Below are 21,135 nucleotides of genomic sequence, written 5' to 3' on the forward strand. Positions count from 1 at the left end.
GAATCTATTGTAATCAAGCTATTGGAGATCTGTGAAAAAAGCAAAATAATAAGATCGTCTGTTGCTTAAAAAGAACAAAAACTAAAAAAATCCGATTCAGCTTTAGAGCAACTCTCTACGAAATCGGCCGATTTCGACCATTTTTATATTTTGTATTTTTTTATTTGACTCAAACTTTGTGGGGGCCTTCCCTATGACCAAATAAGCTATTTTGCGTAATTGGTTCACCCATACAAGTCTCCATACAATTTTGGCTGCTGTCCATACAAAAATGGTATGTAAATATTCAAACAGCTGTAACTTTTGAGTGAATTTTTTGATCAATTTGGTGTCTTGGGCAAAGTTGTAGGTATTGTTGAGGACTTTTGAGAAAGAAATAGTTATACGGAAAAAAGTTGCAGATTTTTTATCAACTTTTTTTTCACTAAAACTCAATTTCCCAAATACGTATTTTTTGATTTTCGAGATTTTTTGATATGTTTTAGGGGACAAAAATCCGCAACTACTGAGCCATAGAGAAACATGGTCAAAAAATCTGCCACCGATATTTTTAAACGCAAAATTGAATTTGCAATCGAAAAGTAGTTTACAGATTTTTTGATAAAGGGCTCCGTTTTCAAGATATAGCCACGAAAGTTTGATTTTAGCGAAATATTTGCAGTTTTTCAATTTTTTAAAATAGTGACCATGAGTGACCATTTCTAAAAATATTTTTTTTTGAAAAGTTCAGAAAATTTGCTATAAAATTGTCTAAGAGACACTGAAGATTGGACCTCGGGTTGCTGAGATAGAATCGCTTTAAGAAAAAGAAACACGAAAATTGAAGTTTTCTAAATCTCACCAAAACAACCCACCTTTTTCTAATGACGATATCTCAGCAATTAATGGTCCGATTTTCAATGTTAATGCATGAAACTTTCGTGAAATTTTCCGATCTTTTCGAAAAAAATATTTTGAATTTTTTTAAATCAAAACTAACATTTTAAAAGGGCCAAATATTGAATATTACGCCCATTTAAAATGCTAGTCTTGATTTAAAAATTTTCAAAATATTTTTTTCAAAAAGATCGGAAAATTTCACGAATGTTTCATGTATTAACATTGAAAATCGGACCATTAATTGCTGAGATATCGTCATTAGAAAATGGTGGGCTGATTGGGTGAGACTTAAAAAACTTCAATTTTCGTGTTTCTTTTTCTTTAAGCCGCTGTATTTCAGCAACCAGAGGTCCAATCTTCAATGTCTCTTAGACAATTTTATAGCAAATTTTCTGAACTTTTCAAAAATATTATTTTTAGAAATGGTCACTTATGGTCACTATTTTTAAAAATTGAAAAACTGCAAATATTTCGCTAAAATCAAACTTTCGGTGGCTTTATCTTGAAAACGGAGCCCTTTATCAAAAAATCTATGGAGTACTTTTCGATTGCAAATTCAATTTTGCATCAAAAAGTAATGTCAAACTTGTTTTTGCATAAAACTTCGATTTTTTCCAAAAATCACTATTTTTTTTTTAAATTCATAACTCGGCGGCAGATTTTTTGACCATGTTTCTCTATAGCTCAAAAGTTGCGGATTTTTGTCCCCTAAAACATATCAAAAAATCTCGAAAATCAAAGTATTTTGGGAAATTGAGTTTTAGTGAAAAAAATGTTGATTAAAAAATCTGCAATTTTTTTCCGTGTACCTATTTTTTTCTCAAAAGTCCTCAACAATACCAACAACTTTGCCCAAGACACCAAATTGATCAGAAAATTCACTCAAAAGTTACAGCTGTTTGAATATTTACATACTCTTTTTTTATGGACAGCAGCCAAAATTGTATGGAGACTTGTATGGGTGAACCAATGACACAAAATAGCATATTTGGTCATAGGGAAGGCCCTCACAAAGTTTGAGCCAAATCAAAAAATACAAATAAAATCCATTTCCGGTTTTGGTAGAGAATTGCTCTTTACTGAAGTTAAAAACTCTGAGAAATTTGCAATTTCAGTTTTCATCTTTGTCTCCGGAAGTGTCAAGTTCTTGTAAAGAACAGGTATCGGATAAATTTGCCTGATAAACTGTATCAAAGCCCACCTTGTTCGATATCATCCACCTCACACCTTTTCATACACACATTTTCGGCACAGGAGGAAAATTTTATGCTCTCCGGGCACGAACTGTTGTAGTGTATTAAGGGGTGGTAGTGTAGGGTTACCGCCCGCTCGCAGCTACCAGTGAAAACCAAAGGCACTTATCGCGCCACGAACCATCCTTGGAATACTAAATAGTGATTCGTTGTCGTCGTCGTCGGTCAATACTTTTCATTTCATTCGGGAGTCGCCGGGGATTTGGTTTTGTAGGGCCCTGGCGACACTACTCGAATTATACGCACACACACATTATGCTAAATCAATCGCAGTTACAAAACTTTTAAACAATTTGAGGATGGTGTGTTATAAATATGACTTGAAATCGGTCCCAACGGTTCATTGTTGGCGGCGGGTTCCGGTCGGTCGGACTTGTAGTGAGAAATTCGGGTAGTTTGCGTGCGTAAGGTTTTGGACAGATTTTGAAGGACTATGAAGATCGCGAAGGGATTAAGTGTGTGGGTGGTAGTGATCAGTTGTTTGCTGGTGACCGCATCGGCAGCGGTGAAGAAGAAGCGTGGACTCTACCATGGACTTCAGGGGTATTCGATCCCATTGGGACTGGGAGCTCACCGGCCGTACCTTGGGGTAGTTCCATACGCGAAACATCATCATGGATATTACAAAGGGTTTGGAGGAGTTCTACCTCCGGGGTATGGACTGTTTCCGGGTAATGCAGCGGTGACTTCGTACCAGCAGAACTTCCCGAAGGTACCGGCGTACTACGCACCCAGCTATCTTCCACCGGTTGGTGCCGGATTCCTGCGACCAAACTATGCGCCGATTGCTCCAGTAGCTCCAGCGGCTCCAGTGACGCCAGTCGCTCCAGTAGCACCTGCGTTCCCTCTCGGATTTGGTCAGTTCCCAGCGGCCCAAGCGCCAGCCTACTTCCCGCTGGGCAACCCCCAACAAACGTCCTTCTTTGCAACGTACCCCCAGAAACCCATAATCCCCGTTGCCATTCCGGCTCCCGAAAAGCCTAAAGTGCCAGTGGTCTTCCAGAAGCCCATCTTCACGGCCTTCTCCAACCTTCTGCCAAACGGCGTGATCCCGACCGGAGTCTACAACCCGTCCGTTGCCGTCCAAAACGGCCCCGTTGCCCCGACCTTCGTCGGAATCCCGATCAACGGAGGACCTACGGCCGCAACCCCGACCACGATCTCCACCGTGGTGACCCAGCAACAGCAACCTTGGCGTCCCGTTCTCGTGAACCATCATCCAACGCCCTCGCCACCCACCACAGTCTCGTTCAAGCCCTCACTGAGCCTGTTGCCACCGTACAGCCCCGCCCAACAGGGTCAACAGCAGTACTTCATCAGCAGCACACCGTCGCCTCACACCATCCAGGACAGTCAGCACCAGCAACAGCAGACGCTACTCGATCTTGAACAAGGTGAGTTGTCTTCATTGTTTCCGGTTTAGCACCAACAATTCCGATTCTCCACCAGGTCAAGAGGACGGCAACGGGGCGTTCAACGGGCAGCCGTACGATGTGGCATCGAACCACGGCCGGTACAGTGGGCCGTCCAGCTATGACGTGGACATCACCCACAACGGGTACCAGAAGAAGAAGAAGTAAAGTAAACCTGCTTCAATTGCCATTCGAAATCGCTTAGAGCTTAGATGAAGTGAACTGTTGTCGTTATTTACGTGTGTAAACTGATAGTAGTGTAAATAAAGTAATTGTATATTTATTATGTGTAATAAAGCCGAACCCGACTTGCTCAAACAAAAGACATGGATGCGTTTAGAGAACGAACCCGAAAGAAATTTCTCCTCCGCATAAGTGACGACTGTGACTCCGACTTTGGCTTTTGGAGATTCAGTGACTCCGACTCCGACTGCAACTCTCCAAACATATCCAAACCAACCGATTTCCACTTTGACTCCAACAACAACTCCAACACAATCAAACCATCCACATTAACGACCCCCGGATCTTTTGTGGTCTCTATTGCAAGTTTCTGCTCGAACCTAGGAGTCCGAAGGCTTGAATGGGGAGAGCACCCAAACCTCTTTCTACTCCAAGGAACCTTCCACCCCAGTGTTTGAACTGACGACCTTCGGATTGCGAGTCCAACCGCCGCCAGCGATTCCACCGGAGTAGGTTTGGTTTGGTGTGTTGTTTGTACTTATGGCATGGAGACGACTCCTACACCTGGAATGACTTACCGGCCTAACAACCAAGGCCGGGACCGACATTTTACTTCCTCATCCGATGGAAGGTTGCAGCAGATGGGAATCGAACCAACACAATATTGTTGAAAATTCTCCGAATTCGACTCTAATTCCGTCTATTAGGGGAACAGCATCTAATTTCATTGTGCCTCTAATGTTGGCATATCGGCACTTTGATGTTCAATTACAGCTCATAAAAAGTGTTTTTAACTGAAATCGAGTGAGAAATAGCTTAAAAGGATGTGAGGTTCTATCAAAAGTTTTACAAAATAAGTGGTTTAAATACAGAAATTCAGCAAATTGGATGGAGTTAGGAACGACAAATGACAATTTCCCATATTTGTTCATTCAAGGTAAAACATAATAAAGGTGTTGGCCATACGACAAGATAGCAGATCATTGACCAAAATAGTCTGATCTGTTTTTTTTAGTTTTCGCTTTAAATTAACCTTTGCCAGGCTTTGCCGAAAAAAAACCTTTTAAGACTTAACACAATTGTTTTCCCAGTTAAGGAATCGGTCATAAATCAAGTCTCAAAGAAATGTTTATGTTTAAAGGAAAACCCAAACGAACGATAATCGAAAAAATCTCTTACACAAACATAACCATGCACCTCGTAATTGAAACAGTCCCAAAAACAAAAATCCCGGGATTTTTCAAAAACCGGGAATTTTCATAATTTGTTCCGGGAATTCCCGAAATTCAAAAAAAAACTGGAAATTCAGATTTGGTTGTAGAAATAGGTGGACAGTTGAATAAATATTAATCAATCCGAATTTTAAAGCATTAAAATTTGGATATATATCAGCTTTAAATTTGCATATATCAGCTTTAAATTTGCTTATTAGGGAAAATGGTTTAATTGTAGTTCACTGATCCACAAAATGCCCGAGGCTTTGAATATTTTCTATTTGATTATATGTTTTTTAAAGACTGGGTATTATATTTATATTTAGAGTTTCAAATTTAAAAAAATATAATCTTGAATTATTTTTCATCAAACACCGGAATCAAAACAGTTAGTACACCGATTTACAAATTAATTGCTCTGAAATCCCCTGTACCTTTTCAGCCGGAAGTCCTGATTTTCCTCAGTTGGCGCAAGAAACTTAATGATAATTAGTAAAATATGTTTTATATAAAATAAGACATTCAAAACATATCTGAAATTTTACATTGACTGGTATTATTTTATTTCTAGAGATATTTTGTTTTGAAATCTCTGTAATTACTCTTAGCATTAAGAAAAATGTAATTACAAAGGCTGACTCGGTCCTAACCCAGTCCAGTACCGAGAAGGACCTAATAAAATTAATTTTAGGAAAAAAGTTTTTTTTTAAACATGAAAGAAAATAGCTTATAGGACCTTTTTTAAAATAAAAGTCTGGTTTTGTTGTCGCTTCTCGTTTTTGTAGATATTTTTGAATAAATTTTTCAAGTTTTTCTAGTTAGGCTTCATCCATAAAGCACGTCACGCTAAAATCAGCCAAAAGTTACCCCCCCCCCTTCCCCCATTGTCACGCTTTCCCTATACTTATAACACGCAATGTCACACTTTCTCAGACCCCCCCTCCCCCCTAGAGCGTGACATACTTTATGGATGACGCCTTATGGCATATAAAAAATATATTAATGAAATATTTTTATAAAATACTTTTTTAATTTGAATAAAATTTAAAAATGAAATTTGTAGTTTTTTTTAATTCAAAAATTCACTTGTGTTCACTAAGTTTGAAAGAAAGTAACAGGCAAGTTTTTTTTGTCGAAACGATCAGAAACATTTTGTTTCTAATGCATCCTCATTTCTTCCCAAAAATGACCAAATTACCCCTCCCTCCTCCCTCCTCCTTCTCACCCATCCTTTTTAAAAATCAAAGTGTATCAAAGTGATCAATATAAAAACATCAAAACCTTTTATAATACTTTCTATGGTGAGCTCTAGGGTGAGCTTATTACGTTTAAACATTTTCTTTAATGTTTTATGATAAAATACCAAGACGATTCGCTAACTCTAATTTCGCTAATTGAAATCATATTTTTTTAAACCCACTAATTTGAATTAATTTCTATCTTCTTGGAATTTAAAAACACTCAAACATCTAAGTTCAGCTGTCACTCGTTCGAATGCTCAACTTTGGTATACATTAACGATATAAAAAGGTTAACATTGGTAAGGGTGAATTTGAGTTCTTAATCTCAAGCATTCTCAAAAATATTTCTTCAAAATAATTTCAGCTATGATTTATCCAGAACAACAATTAACCCATCGATATTGAGATTTGCTTCCTTGTATTCTTCAAACTTGATTTTTTTCTATAAAACATGCTTGATTTAAAACAGTTATTATTAATTCAATTCAAATCCATTACGCAGACGGAACTTGTTTCATATTTGTATCGACCATTTTTGACTGCTAATGTCGGTGACAAGGGACGAACCACTAGTCAAAACAACGAACGTTCGGCTCCCACAAAAAATAAAAAAAAACCAACAATAAATAATTTCGATTATTTCATAATTGTACGTGCCGGTAGAAAACGTTTCAAATTTGGTAGCAATAGTTCCTGTCGTCATGGGGTGACATAACAAGTTTATGGCAAGGTACTCAGAAAGTGATAAAAATCGTTTTAATGAGAAACAAAAACATTGCCGGCATATTAATAATTTCAATTGAAGATGTGTGACAGAATGTAGGCACGCCGGCAGACATAACGGTCGTTGATTTGATGGCTTCGATTGCATGGGAAAACTTTCATCGCTCATGCTGGCAAGACCACGGCTTGGTTGGTCGTTGAAAGTTATGAACGTTACGCAGATATTGAAGGTTCAAGTTGTATGCAACTTAAGTAAATGTGGTTGCTCATGCTTCGGGCGCTTTTAAAAACATTACCGGATTGAACGTTGGCGCCACATTTTGTTTCAAATGCTGTTATGTTGTCATCTTGAACCATTAAATTATAGTTTTTATTATTTATACAACACTATATTCTTGCATTTAAACCATCAGGTTATATTACGAATCAATTTTTTTAACACAACCAGCCTCATAATAAGAACTAACAAGGTCATAGCACAGACATAGTCTGTGGTCATAGTTCATTAAAATATTAAATTTCAAAAATTATTGAGCTCAAAATATGGAAATCTACGGAAAAAATGTGCAAGGATTTGTGTTCTACACAGTCTAAACTCAACAATCCAAAGGAGTTTTTGAAAATTTTAAAACCAATATGGCAGCTGAAATGGCGCAGATGAAATATTTAGAAAATGCATTTGGAAATGGCGGGCAATTAACTGCTTAAATATGACTTAATTGTGGTCGCAGAGCTTGAATTTGATGAAAAAAGTAAGCAATTCAATAATTCAAAAAATAAAGAAAAAAATCCAAAGTTCTTAATAAATCTTCCGAAAATTAAACTTGGGGGTTCTCGTGGTTTATAGATGGTCCCTGATAGTGTTCAATATTTTTCCAATTCCGGTTGTTTACTTTCTCTGCACGGTGTGTTTACTAGAACAAACTTAAGATAAAACATTCGGCAAGTCTGATATTTGGCACCATGAAAGAAGGGCTCTTTCCCGATATTTGCGGGGTCCGGCGAAATATTTCGTCGGGTCTTAGACTAGAGCAACTTTTTTTATGATTTTTTTTTTCGATTTTATAGGATTTTTCTTCAGAAAAGTCGATGGAAATCAATGCTGTTATTCGTTGAAATCAACGGCGTTTATATCATCGATGTCGATGATCGTTGATTTAAACGTAATCGTAATCGCAGCCATCGTTGATTTAACCGTCAACGTCAACGGAGTCGTTTATTTAAACGGCGTTGATCAACGCGTTGATTATCGATAATCAAAGAGTTGATCAACGGCATTCTTTTATAGTTTTCTAGAGTTTTATGAGGAAAGAACGATTTTTTTCATAAATGTATTGATTGGGAAACATTCTCAAATAGATGTGACATGGTTGTTCGGGGATCCGGGTGTACCAAGAGGACCGAAGTGACCGGATTTTAAACCGTAATTTAAGCCTTAGCTAATTGCTGGTCACTTTCATCTCCACTTTGGTTCCCAAGTCCAACCAGGATTTTTCTTATGTAAATGACACCGAGGACGGACGGGAACCGAGATATGGTCGGATTAACACCGGAATTATTGTTCCGCTGGGTTCAGTAAGAGTCTCGCATGGCTAAATAACGACAGAATTTGTTTTTCTATGATACAATACTGAATTGACCGCATGACCCATGTTCCAGAACCCAGATTGAGATCGGCCAAGATGTCAAACTTCATGACAGACCGGAGTAGCTACCTGCTAGTATTCAAAGAGTAAACAAAATATTTATGACCTACTGCGATCGGTTTTCGGCACCACACGAAAGATTTTTCTCGGGTTCAATCGAAACTCATTGATCACCAACAGTAGGCTACTCCGGTCTGTCATGAAGTTTGACATCTTGGCCGATCTCAATCAGGGTTCTGGAACATGGGTCATGCGGTCAATTCAGTATTGTATCATAGAAAAACAAATTCTGTCGTTATTTAGCCATGCGAGACTCTTACTGAACCCAGCGGAACAATAATTCCGGTGTTAATCCGACCATATCTCGGTTCCCGTCCGTCCTCGGTGTCATTTACATAAGAAAAATCCTGGTTGGACTTGGGAACCAAAGTGGAGATGAAAGTGACCAGCAAATAGCTAAGGCTTAAATTACGGTTTGAAATCCGGTCACTTCGGTCCTCTTGGTACACCCGGATCCCCGAACAACCATGTCACATCTATTTGAGAATGTTTCCCAATCAATACATTTATGAAAAAATCGTTCTTTCCTCATAAAACTCTAGAAAACTATAAAAGAACGCCATTGATCAACTCTTTGATTATCGATAATCAACGCCGTTTAAATCAACGACTCCGTTGACGTTGACGATTAAATCAACGATGGCTGCGATTACGATTACGATTAAATCAACGATCAACGACATCGATGACGTTGATTCATCGATTAACAGCATTGATGGAAATCTATGGGTTCATGTTCATATTCATCAGCTTTTAAATAAAATACTCTTAGTTTAGCAATGTTGCTGTATTTTTAAGACAAATTGTGTGAAGAAAGATTTTTATTTGGCCGTTTTGAGGTTTTCTGCTTGGATGTTGGGGTTATTTTGTCTTTTGTCTTTTGTCTTTTGTCTTTTGTCTTTTGTCTTTTGTCTTTTGTCTTTTGTCTTTTGTCTTTTGTCTTTTGTCTTTTGTCTTTTGTCTTTTGTCTTTTGTCTTTTGTCTTTTGTCTTTTGTCTTTTGTCTTTTGTCTTTTGTCTTTTGTCTTTTGTCTTTTGTCTTTTGTCTTTTGTCTTTTGTCTTTTGTCTTTTGTCTTTTGTCTTTTGTCTTTTGTCTTTTGTGAGAAGTGCGGTGCTTCGGTGGACGCGCAGTCCTGTTTTTTCGTGATAATTTTCGTCTCTTTTGTGTCGCTCTTTGTGTGCATGGGGTGATTGGGCATAATAATTGAATAATGCCATCAGAAGTGCGGTGCTTCGGTGGACGCGCAGTCCTGTTTTTTCGTGATAATTTTCGTCTCTTTTGTGTCGCTTTGTGTGCATGGGGTGATTGGGCATAATAATTGAATAATGCCATCAGAAGTGCGGTGCTTCGGTGGACGCGCAGTCCTGTTTTTTCGTGATAATTTTCGTCTCTTTTGTGTCGCTCTTTGTGTGCATGAGGTGATTGGGCATAATAATTGAATAATGCCATCAGAAGTGCGGTGCTTCGGTGGACGCGCAGTCCTGTTTTTTCGTGATAATTTTCGTCTCTTTTGTGTCGCTCTTTGTGTGCATGAGGTGATTGGGCATAATAATTGAATAATGCCATCAGAAGTGCGGTGCTTCGGTGGACGCGCAGTCCTGTTTTTTCGTGATAATTTTCGTCTCTTTTGTGTCGCTCTTTGTGTGCATGAGGTGATTGGGCATAATAATTGAATAATGCCATCAGAAGTGCGGTGCTTCGGTGGACGCGCAGTCCTGTTTTTTCGTGATAATTTTCGTCTCTTTTGTGTCGCTCTTTGTGTGCATGAGGTGATTGGGCATAATAATTGAATAATGCCATCAGAAGTGCGGTGCTTCGATGGACGCGCAGTCCTGTTTTTTCGTGATAATTTTCGTCTCTTTTGTGTCGCTCTTTGTGTGCATGGGGTGATTGGGCATAATAATTGAATAATGCCATCAGAAGTGCGGTGCTTCGGTGGACGCGCAGTCCTGTTTTTTCGTGATAATTTTCGTCTCTTTTGTGTCGCTCTTTGTGTGCATGAGGTGATTGGGCATAATAATTGAATAATGCCATCAGAAGTGCGGTGCTTCGGTGGACGCGCAGTCCTGTTTTTTCGTGATAATTTTCGTCTCTTTTGTGTCGCTCTTTGTGTGCATGAGGTGATTGGGCATAATAATTGAATAATGCCATCAGAAGTGCGGTGCTTCGGTGGACGCGCAGTCCTGTTTTTTCGTGATAATTTTCGTCTCTTTTGTGTCGCTCTTTGTGTGCATGAGGTGATTGGGCATAATAATTGAATAATGCCATCAAGTGCGGTGCTTCGGTGGACGCGCAGTCCTGTTTTTCGTGATAATTTTCGTCTCTTTTCTGTTGCTTTTTATGTGCATGGGGTGATTGGTTTTATGTGAGTAGGTTTTATGTGATTAGGTTTTATTTTTATGTTATTTTCTTTCTCTCCATTTCCTCAGTTTGATTTGCGATGCCTTTCCGTCGGGTCGTGTTTTTTCGCGTTCGTCGTCGGTGTGTTTTTCGTTTTTTTGCGTGCGTATGTGTGTGTAAAAGTGCGGCTGGTTCTGGTTGTCATCGATGACAATTGAGCCAGTCTTATTTGCGATGCCTTTCGGTCGGGTCGCAGGGTTTTTCGCGTTCGTCGTCGGTGTGCAATAACAACAAAACCTTATCATACCATTTCAGCTCGATAAACATCGTAACTCGTCGTTCGCTTCGTTAATCAGTACCCCACTAAACATGAATCATGTAAAACTCGTAAAAACATCTCAATTAAAAAGTCAGACTGTTAAATTCTTCATCATTTAATTACAAATAATTTTGGTTCTATCTTTCCACAGCCGGCTGTCTAAGATAAATCCATTTCAATTAAAAGTTAACAGCCGATTAACGGGAAATGACTCATCCGCAGCATCCGATTGCTTGCCTTGAGATTAAAACATAATACCTTTCAACAAACACTATGATTTTGGGTCGCATCATCATCTTCTATGATGAATCCTGACCAAACACCCTATCCTACTAACAAATTTTCAGGTTCCTGGCGCTTGTGGGGTGTAAGCACAGAGTAAATCAGCTGCCCTAGTAGCAACCTGCGCTAACTAACATTCCCGTCCCTTAAAATCGAGATCTACAAACTGACATGGCGGGCGCCGTTGGTGGCCAATGACTGTTACCTATTCGCAACTGATCTAGCTTAAGCAATCATGGTGTTTTATCTTTTCAGCGCATTCATACATGCTGTTGATAAGGGAAACACCACTAGATCGTCGAAGCATATAATCAGTAGTGCTGAAAGGATATTACGGTTCTGTTCAGCAACGGAGGGGCAACCATGGGTGATCTCTCATGCTCATGCTCATGCTCATGTCTTTTGTCTTTTGTCTTTTGTCTTTTGTCTTTTGTCTTTTGTCTTTTGTCTTTTGTCTTTTGTCTTTTGTCTTTTGTCTTTTGTCTTTTGTCTTTTGTCTTTTGTCTTTTGTCTTTTGTCTTTTGTCTTTTGTCTTTTGTCTTTTGTCTTTTGTCTTTTGTCTTTTGTCTTTTGTCTTTTGTCTTTTGTCTTTTGTCTTTTGTCTTTTGTCTTTTGTCTTTTGTCTTTTGTCTTTTGTCTTTTGTCTTTTGTCTTTTGTCTTTTGTCTTTTGTCTAGTTTAAGTTTTTAGTTTTTAGTTTTTAGTTTTTAGTTTTTAGTTTTTAGTTTTTAGTTTTTAGTTTTTAGTTTTTAGTTTTTAGTTTTTAGTTTTTAGTTTTTAGTTTTTAGTTTTTAGTTTTTAGTTTTTAGTTTTTAGTTTTTAGTTTTTAGTTTTTAGTTTTTAGAGTCTTTAAAAAGGGAAATGTGAGATTCATGCACATCAAAGTAAAATAAAAACTGCTGATTTTTTTTCTCAATAAAATTTTTATTGTACTGTACAAAATCTATAGACTAAGGGGAGTAAAGGAGTAATAGTAAAAAAATCTTGTGAAGGAGTAAAACGTCGCAAATTATTTACACACAGCAATTTGGAGACACTACAAATAAAACAATGACAGTGTACCGTTTCTGATGAGTATACAAAGTAGTAAACACAAAACAATATGTAAATAGTGGTAGTAGTTTCGTACAGTGAAAATAATATAAATCCTCTTTTCTTGCACAAATCGTTTGTGTGTTTGCGCTTTTTGTTTTGCGAGATGCTCCGACCAGGTTGGAAAGTCTTCATCTCGTCGCTTTTGGTTGGTACAAATTGGGGGGGTTTGGGTCGTTGGTGGGTAAAAAAACAGGAACAGCCTTTTTTGCAGTTCGGGACTTGTCCGCAGTGGCGCTGCCGACTCGTGCCCTCACTCGATATCACACGCTCGCATTGCTCGCCGTTTAGTGCAGTCCGTGGTATCCGAGTCCGGCGTATCCGGGGTATCCGTGGCCGAGGGCACCACCGTAGTATCCAGCGCCGCCGAGGTATCCTGCAGAGGCTTGAACGGTGCGTTAGTACAAATTGACTAGAGAGATGGGTTCTATTCGGTACAACTACCTGGGTATCCGCCGTAGTATCCACCGTGGTATCCGCCCAGACCGCCCAGACCGCCGTAGTATCCGGCTCCGTGGCTCAGGGCACCACCGTAGTATCCACCGTGGCTGAGGCCTCCGTAGCCGAGACCGCTGTAGCCGTAGCCCAGGCCGCTGTAGATTCCGCGCTTCTCGGTGGTCTTGACGTCATCGGCACCGTTGACGGCAGCGACGGCGAGGATCAGGCACAGAGCAATCTTGAGTGTTTGGTAAAGGGAAAAAGTGGTTTTAGTTTGAAGCAGTGTACAAATTTGAGAAAAAGAACTTAATATAACACAAAAAAAAAAAATAGATGGTCAAGCAGAACTATATTTTCTGACAAATGTTCATGAGTTCCAACAATTCTTCAAATCTTTAACTCATTAAACTAGTAAATTTGATGAAACTCTCTTCCATTTTGAATGCCACCTTCATTTTTCCAATTGAACGCTACACATCTTCAATTTTTTTAAAGTTTCATTCAGAATTATTCAAAAAAGGTCCTACAGGTATTAAGTGTAACAATATAAAATATTAGAGAATAAATAACAAAATTGAAACCGTTGCTCTCAAAAAACAAAGTGAACATGTGTCGAAGGTTTTTAAAGTCACTGAAAACATATTTAGTAAGAATATTTGTTAAACATTCATATACCTAACTAAAAGAAGATTTAGTGAAATAAATACAATTCTGAATCTTATTCATCCAAAAATACTGACTTAAAGGACTTTGATAGGATTTCAATTTGTTTTTGGAATATTTTGTAACATGTAAGGTTTTTCTCATGATTATTATTTTTAAAACAGGTACTGGGGTAGGCCACACAAAGTCCATGCACTATTTTGGATAAAAAAGTTTTTTCAATAATGTTATGAAAAATAGTTAGTTAAAAGTTTAAATTCCGGAGTGAATCATATTTAAAATGTTCAAATATTATGTGTACGTTAGATGTACCATCACTTAAGTAGCTGATATAGTTTTTAAGAAAAATCATTGTTTATATTTAGTTAACTTAGTGTATAAGCTTTTAAATAAAATACATATTAATTTCAGGTAAAATTGTCCTAAATATCCGAAAATGCATTCCATTTTTCGATTCAAAATTATGATCATTGAGAAAATCATGACACTTTGAGAAGTTTAAAATAATTACTTTCATCAACATTTTCTTAACTAACTTTTTAAACTTTTCAAAACTTTATGAAAATTTCTTCTTGAGGTACTTTGAACTCACGGTCCGTATGATTCTAAACAATTCCGTACGTATTTTAATTGTACTCTCCATTTTGCGGAAAAATCGCAAACCTATCAAAGTCGGGGCCATCAAAGTCTTCCCGTTTTACGGTAACGAGGATAAATGTTCACTTTTTCTTGTTTAGCATTCTTTAATTTTCAATATTAAATCATTCATTTGTATATTATTATCGTAGATAAATAAATATTAGTTTATGAAAAAGTTACAAAAGAAGATTTTTCAGAACGATTCGTACTGCTGAAAAAATTCCAACTAGTTGAACACATGTTGTATAATTTTTGATAACAGTGCTGAGAAGTTAAAATTATTTTTTGGCGATGAAAAGTAGGCCGTTCCGTCATTCAATAATAACAGGAAAAGATAGAAATTTTACAAAGAAACTGCAAAAAATTAATGTTGAATGCTGAAATTTGAAAAAAGAGATTCAAAATAGTTTTTGAAGATTTATTTTTGAAATGTATCAAAATTAATTTTGATAGAAAATTTTAATTTGAAACATAAATTTTAAGGAGTTTTTTTTGTAAAAAAATAAAATCATTTAAACGATTAGATCACATTAACAAAAATATTTAAGGCTTTGATAATTTGTATTTTGTCATATTTTCATTATAAACGATGCATTGACAAAAAACCCCCTGAGAATATAGGATAATTTTACTACAAATAGTTTCTAGCGACAAATAAATGTATAGACATTAGAGGAAAATAAAAGAGCAACTCTTTTAGATACAGGAAAATCATATTGATAGCTTATTTAACAATAAAACGATCCTATTTTATTACCGTAGTTGTTAAATTATAAATTGAATTACTTTAATCATAAACTACTACCAAAATTTATCGCTGATATCTAATACGGATATTGTACTAAAGTTGAGAGACCAAAAATAATCACAAAATGAAGAAAAAACTTACAAAGACTGAAAGATCCAAATTTAAGTATCATCAGAAAACTACTTAATTTTTTCTAAAGTATTGTTCTTTTCCAAAATCATCATTATGAGCTGTAAATGCAAATTGCACAACGTGCAATGAATTCACATAAAAAATTAAATTTCATTGCTTATTAGATCATCCAAACTTCGAAACATATCATCGACGAATTCAGATATCTTCTGAATTTTAGACATCATTTTTTTGTAGCTTCTTCAAAGTAAAAAATAATTATTTACCAAAAATATGTTTGAAATACATAGTTTTGTAAGAGGAAAATATATTTAAAACATCATTCCATATTTCAAAAAGCTACTAATACTCTTTTAACAATCACTTAGCACAGTTAAAATACTACCAATGATAGAATCAAGTTCTTAAATGCACAGATATAAAAAAATTTTTGGATGCTAATTTTTTTGGTAAAAAAAGTCTGAATTTTATAAGATTTCTTGTTTTAATTCACATTGCACAAATTATTTGCTTCCTTGTTCTAAGCAGAATGAAACACTACAGTTTTCCACCGATTCACTTTTTGTTCGTGGAAAAATCTTGTTGATTCCACTCCTTTAATTCACTAACTAACTGATTAGATTAACTTTTGAACAAACTCTTCACTTACGAAGGACTTCATTTTGAGTTGGTTTGGGGGTTGGTTTGGCTTTCTTGAAAGAAAATTAAAAACTTGAGAACACTTCTGTACTGAAGGGTTGCAAACGCTGATTTGATACCGTTGCTGGAAAATGCCCTTACTTTTATACGAAAACTCAACCAGTCTCTGCCGGTAAGCTAAGCCTCTGCGTTTGTTCTCGCGCGAGATTTTCCATCCCACTCACGCCAAACTGCTCGAATCGCTCTCGGTCGGTTAGTGTCACTGGGTACGAGCTACTAAGCCGGTGACTTAGACGACGACGGAGCGAGAAGCGCGCGAAAACTGCACTCCATCGTACTGAAGGGGAAAGAGGGGGGGGGGGGCGAGATTCGTAGGGCTTGTGCTAAGTTAGTATCTAAATAAGAAAAGAAGAAGAAGGAAGAAGAAATTATCGCGATGCTAGAGTCTCGGCGCTGTCTGCTCTGAGAACTCCGGCTTAAGTCAACTTAAGAGAGAGGGAGGGAGAGGGGGAAACGGGGGTCTTCAGGGGGTTCAGACTGCTACCCCCCAAGATATCAACTAACCGTTCAAATGTTTTCAGAGGGCTTCTTAGACATCTTGATTCTAATGGCTAGGGTGATGGTTTCGATTGCGGTAGTGTGCAATTATGACGATTATAACTGAATTAACTTTTCTTGTTTCTACTTTATTGGTCGTATGGCCCTCGGGTTCGTTAGTTGATTGTTATAATTATCGAAATGTAACGCCACATTTTAAATTACAGTGTTTTTTGGATGTTCAGTTGCTTCCGCGATTCTCATGTTTCAACGAATTTTTCAGTGGGAAATCACTTGTGTAAGTGATATTGTTTCCTTTCTTCAGTTTTTGTGATTTAAGTTAAATGTTTTTGTAAACAATTAGTCGATGTAAAAAGTGACACTTAGATAGAAACAATAATAATTATCAAATGGAGCTTATCCTACATCACAATAGACATTCACGGTTGTCGTTAAGACATAATTATCAATAATTAGCAAGGCACTGTCACATGCTTATAAACGTGTTGTTGCTCATAATGCTATCAGTTTACTTTAATTAAAAAAAAGAAAGCTGAAATCAAATAAATTATTTAAAAACAAACTCTAAATTAGATATTTTAAAACCAAAAATTATTACAAATTATTTCGACAAATCTGGTAAAAGTAAAATATTATTCACTACCAGAATGATTGAAAATTTCGTGACGTTGGAACGCAAAATTCAATCTGCTTGTAAAGTTGGTTCTAGACAACTAATTTATTCGCTGAATGCATTTGAAAGATCTTTCTATGTACAACTATTAGCATCCAAAATATCAAAATGTACTTTATTGCAACGCAAAAATAGGTAAACATACACTATTACGAAAAAATACTTAGCATAAGCTTAACTTTAAACCCTTCCAATGCAATTAACAGAATTATTATTGGATTATTCGAAAAAACAGGAGTTTTAAGCTAAATGTTTTAAAACATGGTTTTTATTACGAAATTATTACGAATAACTTAGCCAACTTTTCTGAAAGTGATATTCGAATGATCTATCAGTGGAAACTATTATTTTCAGAGCTTCAAATAGTCTAGAATCGAGAAAAAATATCAAATAGCTTTTAAAATTCCTCTGGTGTACATTGCCGGAGAATGTGTCATTTATTTTTACTCTACTGCCCTTTTCCATATCCAGCCAATCTTAGATTTTAATTTTGTTGTTCATTTTCCATTTTGAAATTAAATTAGGTAGTTGGATTTTTTTATGTCCCTCGATTTTGATAAAATTTGATGGCATACCAAGGCAAAAACAATTAAAAAAATGTGGAAAATTATTTAGTTTGATCTCTTACTGCAGGAGAGATCAGAAAATCTTACTAACGTTTCATATTTGTCATTGAAAATGTGTTCAATGGTTGCTGCGATATTGGACCAAATGTTTCTGAGACAAATTTATAGGAAACTTTCCTTTTATTGCGGAAAAATGTTCAAAGATGGTCAAACTTGATCATGGCTTGTATTGGTAAAAAATACTTTAGGCCGATGCAAATATTAAAAAAAGTTTTTGTCCCTCGGCCCTGGCCGAGGTCAAGGGGGGGGGGGGCAAAAAAATAAAAAAATATAAAAATTCAAATAACAAGCCATAATCTTCACATTTAAATGAAAAAAGTGTTTTAAAATGCATTTTACACTAGTTCAGTTGTTTTGCAATCATTAGTTTTCAAAAAATCTAAGATCTGACAAAAACAAAAATTGTATCGAAAAAAAAGATTTTGCATCGAAAATTTTCAAAAAATCTTAAGATGTTTTAATAAACCCAAACATGCTAAAAATGATTTTAAACGCAGGAGAATGTATTTTAATTTGATTTCAGCTGGTTGCACTTGAATTTTTTTTGAAATGTTGAAGTTTATTGTAAAAATATTTTTTTTTGCCCCCTGATTTTTCGGGCCAATTTTGAAGGGGGGGGTGACAAAAACTTTTAAAAATGTTTGTACCAGCCTTAACTTGAAAAGAATATATTTTACAAAAAAAAATACAAAAGTACTTTTTGATTCCAAATTTGATTTTAAATCCTAAAATGAATTTGAAAGCTTTTCGAGTAAATTTTCGATAATCATAATATCACCATTAGTTCAAGATTAAAAAACTTGGCGAATACAAAACCTCTGTTATACCCTATAATTAGGGTTAGTGAAATTTCACGATTTCGCGGACAGCGTGAAATCCGCGAAATTTTGCTTTTTCCGCGAAATTTCGTAAAATTTTATGTTTGTGAAGATTTGTAACGATATTTCTTAGAATAATTTATCAAACTCAAATAGGAATGAAAATAATCTTATGAATTACTGTAGAATTAAGCAACCCAAGTAACAATTTTAGTTTTGTTGTAGTTTTGAAGAGGTTGTACAGAATACTTCCGAAAATGTATGAGAGATGCGTTTTAGTCCCACAGTTAAATACGAGTTAAATTAGCAATAAAGCCAATATGGACTATTTTAGGAGGTTAGCCAGAGCAAAATTGAAGAGTTTCATAAGACAAAATAATTTTATTGTATGCTTTATTGATGCTTTAAAGAGCTCTACAAGATACGAATAATGCTGTCTAGCTGGGAAATAAGTTTTGTTGTAACCTGAAAGAATTCTTTAATTCTTATAACAGAACAAATTGCATTTTCATTTACTCTGATAGGAAACCTAAAGCCTGTATCGCAGACTGAATAGCATGCATAATTGTTTTATTGAAGGCAATGATTCTTCTTTTAGATGGAATCAGAAAATACTTTTTGTCGACAACAATTCACAAGTCAATAATATTACAGACATAAATATCAGTGATTAAATCTCTCATGTAATGCACTGTAAAGGTAATGCCACAAAAAACCATCGAACATTTTTTTAGATAGTTCGAAAAAATGGTACGCGCCTTTTGAAATTATTAGAAAAACTAACTTAATCCACCTATGTGGTTGGAGCCTTCCTCACAACAATGGCTGTACACAAGTTTCATCAATTTTTTAGATCCGGCTTCCAAAAAGTACATCGATATCACTTAAGTGGCCATATCTCGAGACAGGGTTGCCAGATCTTCAATGTTTTGCACTCGTTGGAAAGGTCTTTTGATAAACTAACCAACAATGGGTCGGATAGTGAATCCGTACATAGTTTACATACATTTAAGTGAGATCCGGCTTCAAAAATGTACATCAATATCACTTAAGAGGCCATATCTTGAGACAGGGTTGCCAGATCTTTAATGTTTTAGACTCGTTGGAAAGGTCTTTTGATAACCTAACCAACGTTGGGTCGGATAGTGGAGCCGGACATAGTTTACATACATTTAAGTGAGATCCGGCTTCAAAAAAGTACATCAATATCACATAAGTGGCCATTAGGGTGGTCCAAATCCGGACTTTTTTGGGGCTACCCCCTGAAATCAAAGATTGACCCATCACTAGGCTAAATTCCAAATTTGAGCTCATTCTGATCACGGGAACCCCTCCCTCCAATCGCTTAAAGTTTGTATGGGAAAAATCGTCAAAATGTATGGAGAAAAGCAACTGTTTTACTTTTTTACCTGTGGAAGGCGCCATAGTTATCCGATTCTTACCATTTCTCAAATGTAGAACCTTCATTAAATTTAGAACAACTTTCCCGAACACACCATATTTTTAGGATTTTTTCCCGCGAAGTTATTAGCGCTCAAAACTGACCATTTTTGCGCGGCTAGCTGTAAGGGGCTACCTAACAACGATGTTTAATTACAATTCGTACACGCACGTGCTCTTTCAGGTTCAAACTCTCTCACGAGCTTGCTCGCCTGCCTGCCTGCCTGCCTGTTTGCCTACAAGCGCGCGCGCTGTTTCTCTGCTTGGACTTTTGTCGTCGTCATCGTTTTCGTTCCGCTGCGCTGCGTTCCTGGCATGTTTATTATAATTTTCAGGATATATTTCGATATTTATTTCGAGATATAAAATTAAATGTAATATGTGATTAACAATAGATATCATATTATCAGAGCGTGTGTGAGAGAATATAAATTTCGATAAATTAGTTCCTCCATGAATTGTCATCTGTTATTATTGAGTAAATTTTTAAATAGGGATATTGTAATTTAAATTTATTTTTTTTTTAAATGGTACCATATCAAACTCAAGACTGGGATTTTAACTATTCTAGAAAAAATAAAAGACTATTTTTAACTTAGTCAAGTATAGATTTCAGAAAGAACAATACACTTAGACAATTCATCGATTATGGGAACTGTTTTTTCCACTTTTGTATACTATCAAACAAGCTTAAAAAAAAATTGAAGTTTTTTCGTAGCCCTATGATCACGACTATTTTTCATTCCATACAAAATATTTTAATCTGCCGAAAATATAACAATCTTCCTTACAACAAATTGCGGTATATTTTGCTTTTGACGATTATTAGAAGTTTATGTCAGATTCCGAAACATCCAAAAAGTGCAACGAGCATGAGCAGCATGAGCATGAGCATGGTTGACTGCCAATGAGCTGCTACTCCGTTATTGACAGATCAGCTGAAGTTAAACAATGAATCGAAACATCCAAAAAGTGCAACGATGTCTAAAAGAAAAGCCTCAAAAATAGAGATTGTTGAGTTAGCTAGTTTTATATCTGGAATCAAATTGCCTTCGAATGGACAAGCAGTTGGTTGGATGATATTTAGAGTAAAAAAACAAAATTTGTATTACCTGAA

At 36.2% G+C, this 21,135-nt stretch overlaps 2 protein-coding genes across 3 annotated transcripts; one reads left to right on the top strand and one right to left on the bottom strand.

Annotated features, from left to right (window-relative positions):
- The first annotated feature begins 2,480 nt into the window (after positions 1-2,480).
- LOC6046666 (KH homology domain-containing protein 4) lies at positions 2,481-3,863 on the top strand. Its single transcript, XM_001863799.2, has 2 exons — positions 2,481-3,526; positions 3,582-3,863. The coding sequence occupies exons 1-2, from the start codon at positions 2,566-2,568 to the stop codon at positions 3,710-3,712; spliced, it is 1,092 nt and encodes a 363-aa protein (XP_001863834.2). The 5' UTR covers positions 2,481-2,565; the 3' UTR covers positions 3,713-3,863.
- An 8,592-nt stretch (positions 3,864-12,455) lies between these two features.
- On the bottom strand, positions 12,456-16,018 carry LOC119769493 (glycine-rich cell wall structural protein). 2 transcript variants are annotated; one of them, XM_038262157.1, is made up of 3 exons: positions 15,914-16,018; positions 13,089-13,320; positions 12,456-13,020 (listed from the first exon to the last, which is right to left on the bottom strand). In XM_038262157.1, exons 1-3 carry the CDS (start codon positions 15,923-15,925, stop codon positions 12,932-12,934), a joined length of 333 nt encoding a protein of 110 aa, XP_038118085.1. In that variant the 5' UTR covers positions 15,926-16,018; the 3' UTR covers positions 12,456-12,931. The 2 variants fall into 2 exon arrangements, with proteins under 2 accessions (XP_038118085.1, XP_038118084.1); XM_038262156.1 differs by having other exon boundaries at positions 12,456-13,029.
- Positions 16,019-21,135: the final 5,117 nt, after the last annotated feature.

Source organism: Culex quinquefasciatus, chromosome 3 (genome assembly GCF_015732765.1).
Source record: "Culex quinquefasciatus strain JHB chromosome 3, VPISU_Cqui_1.0_pri_paternal, whole genome shotgun sequence".
NCBI lineage: Eukaryota > Metazoa > Arthropoda > Insecta > Diptera > Culicidae > Culex > Culex quinquefasciatus.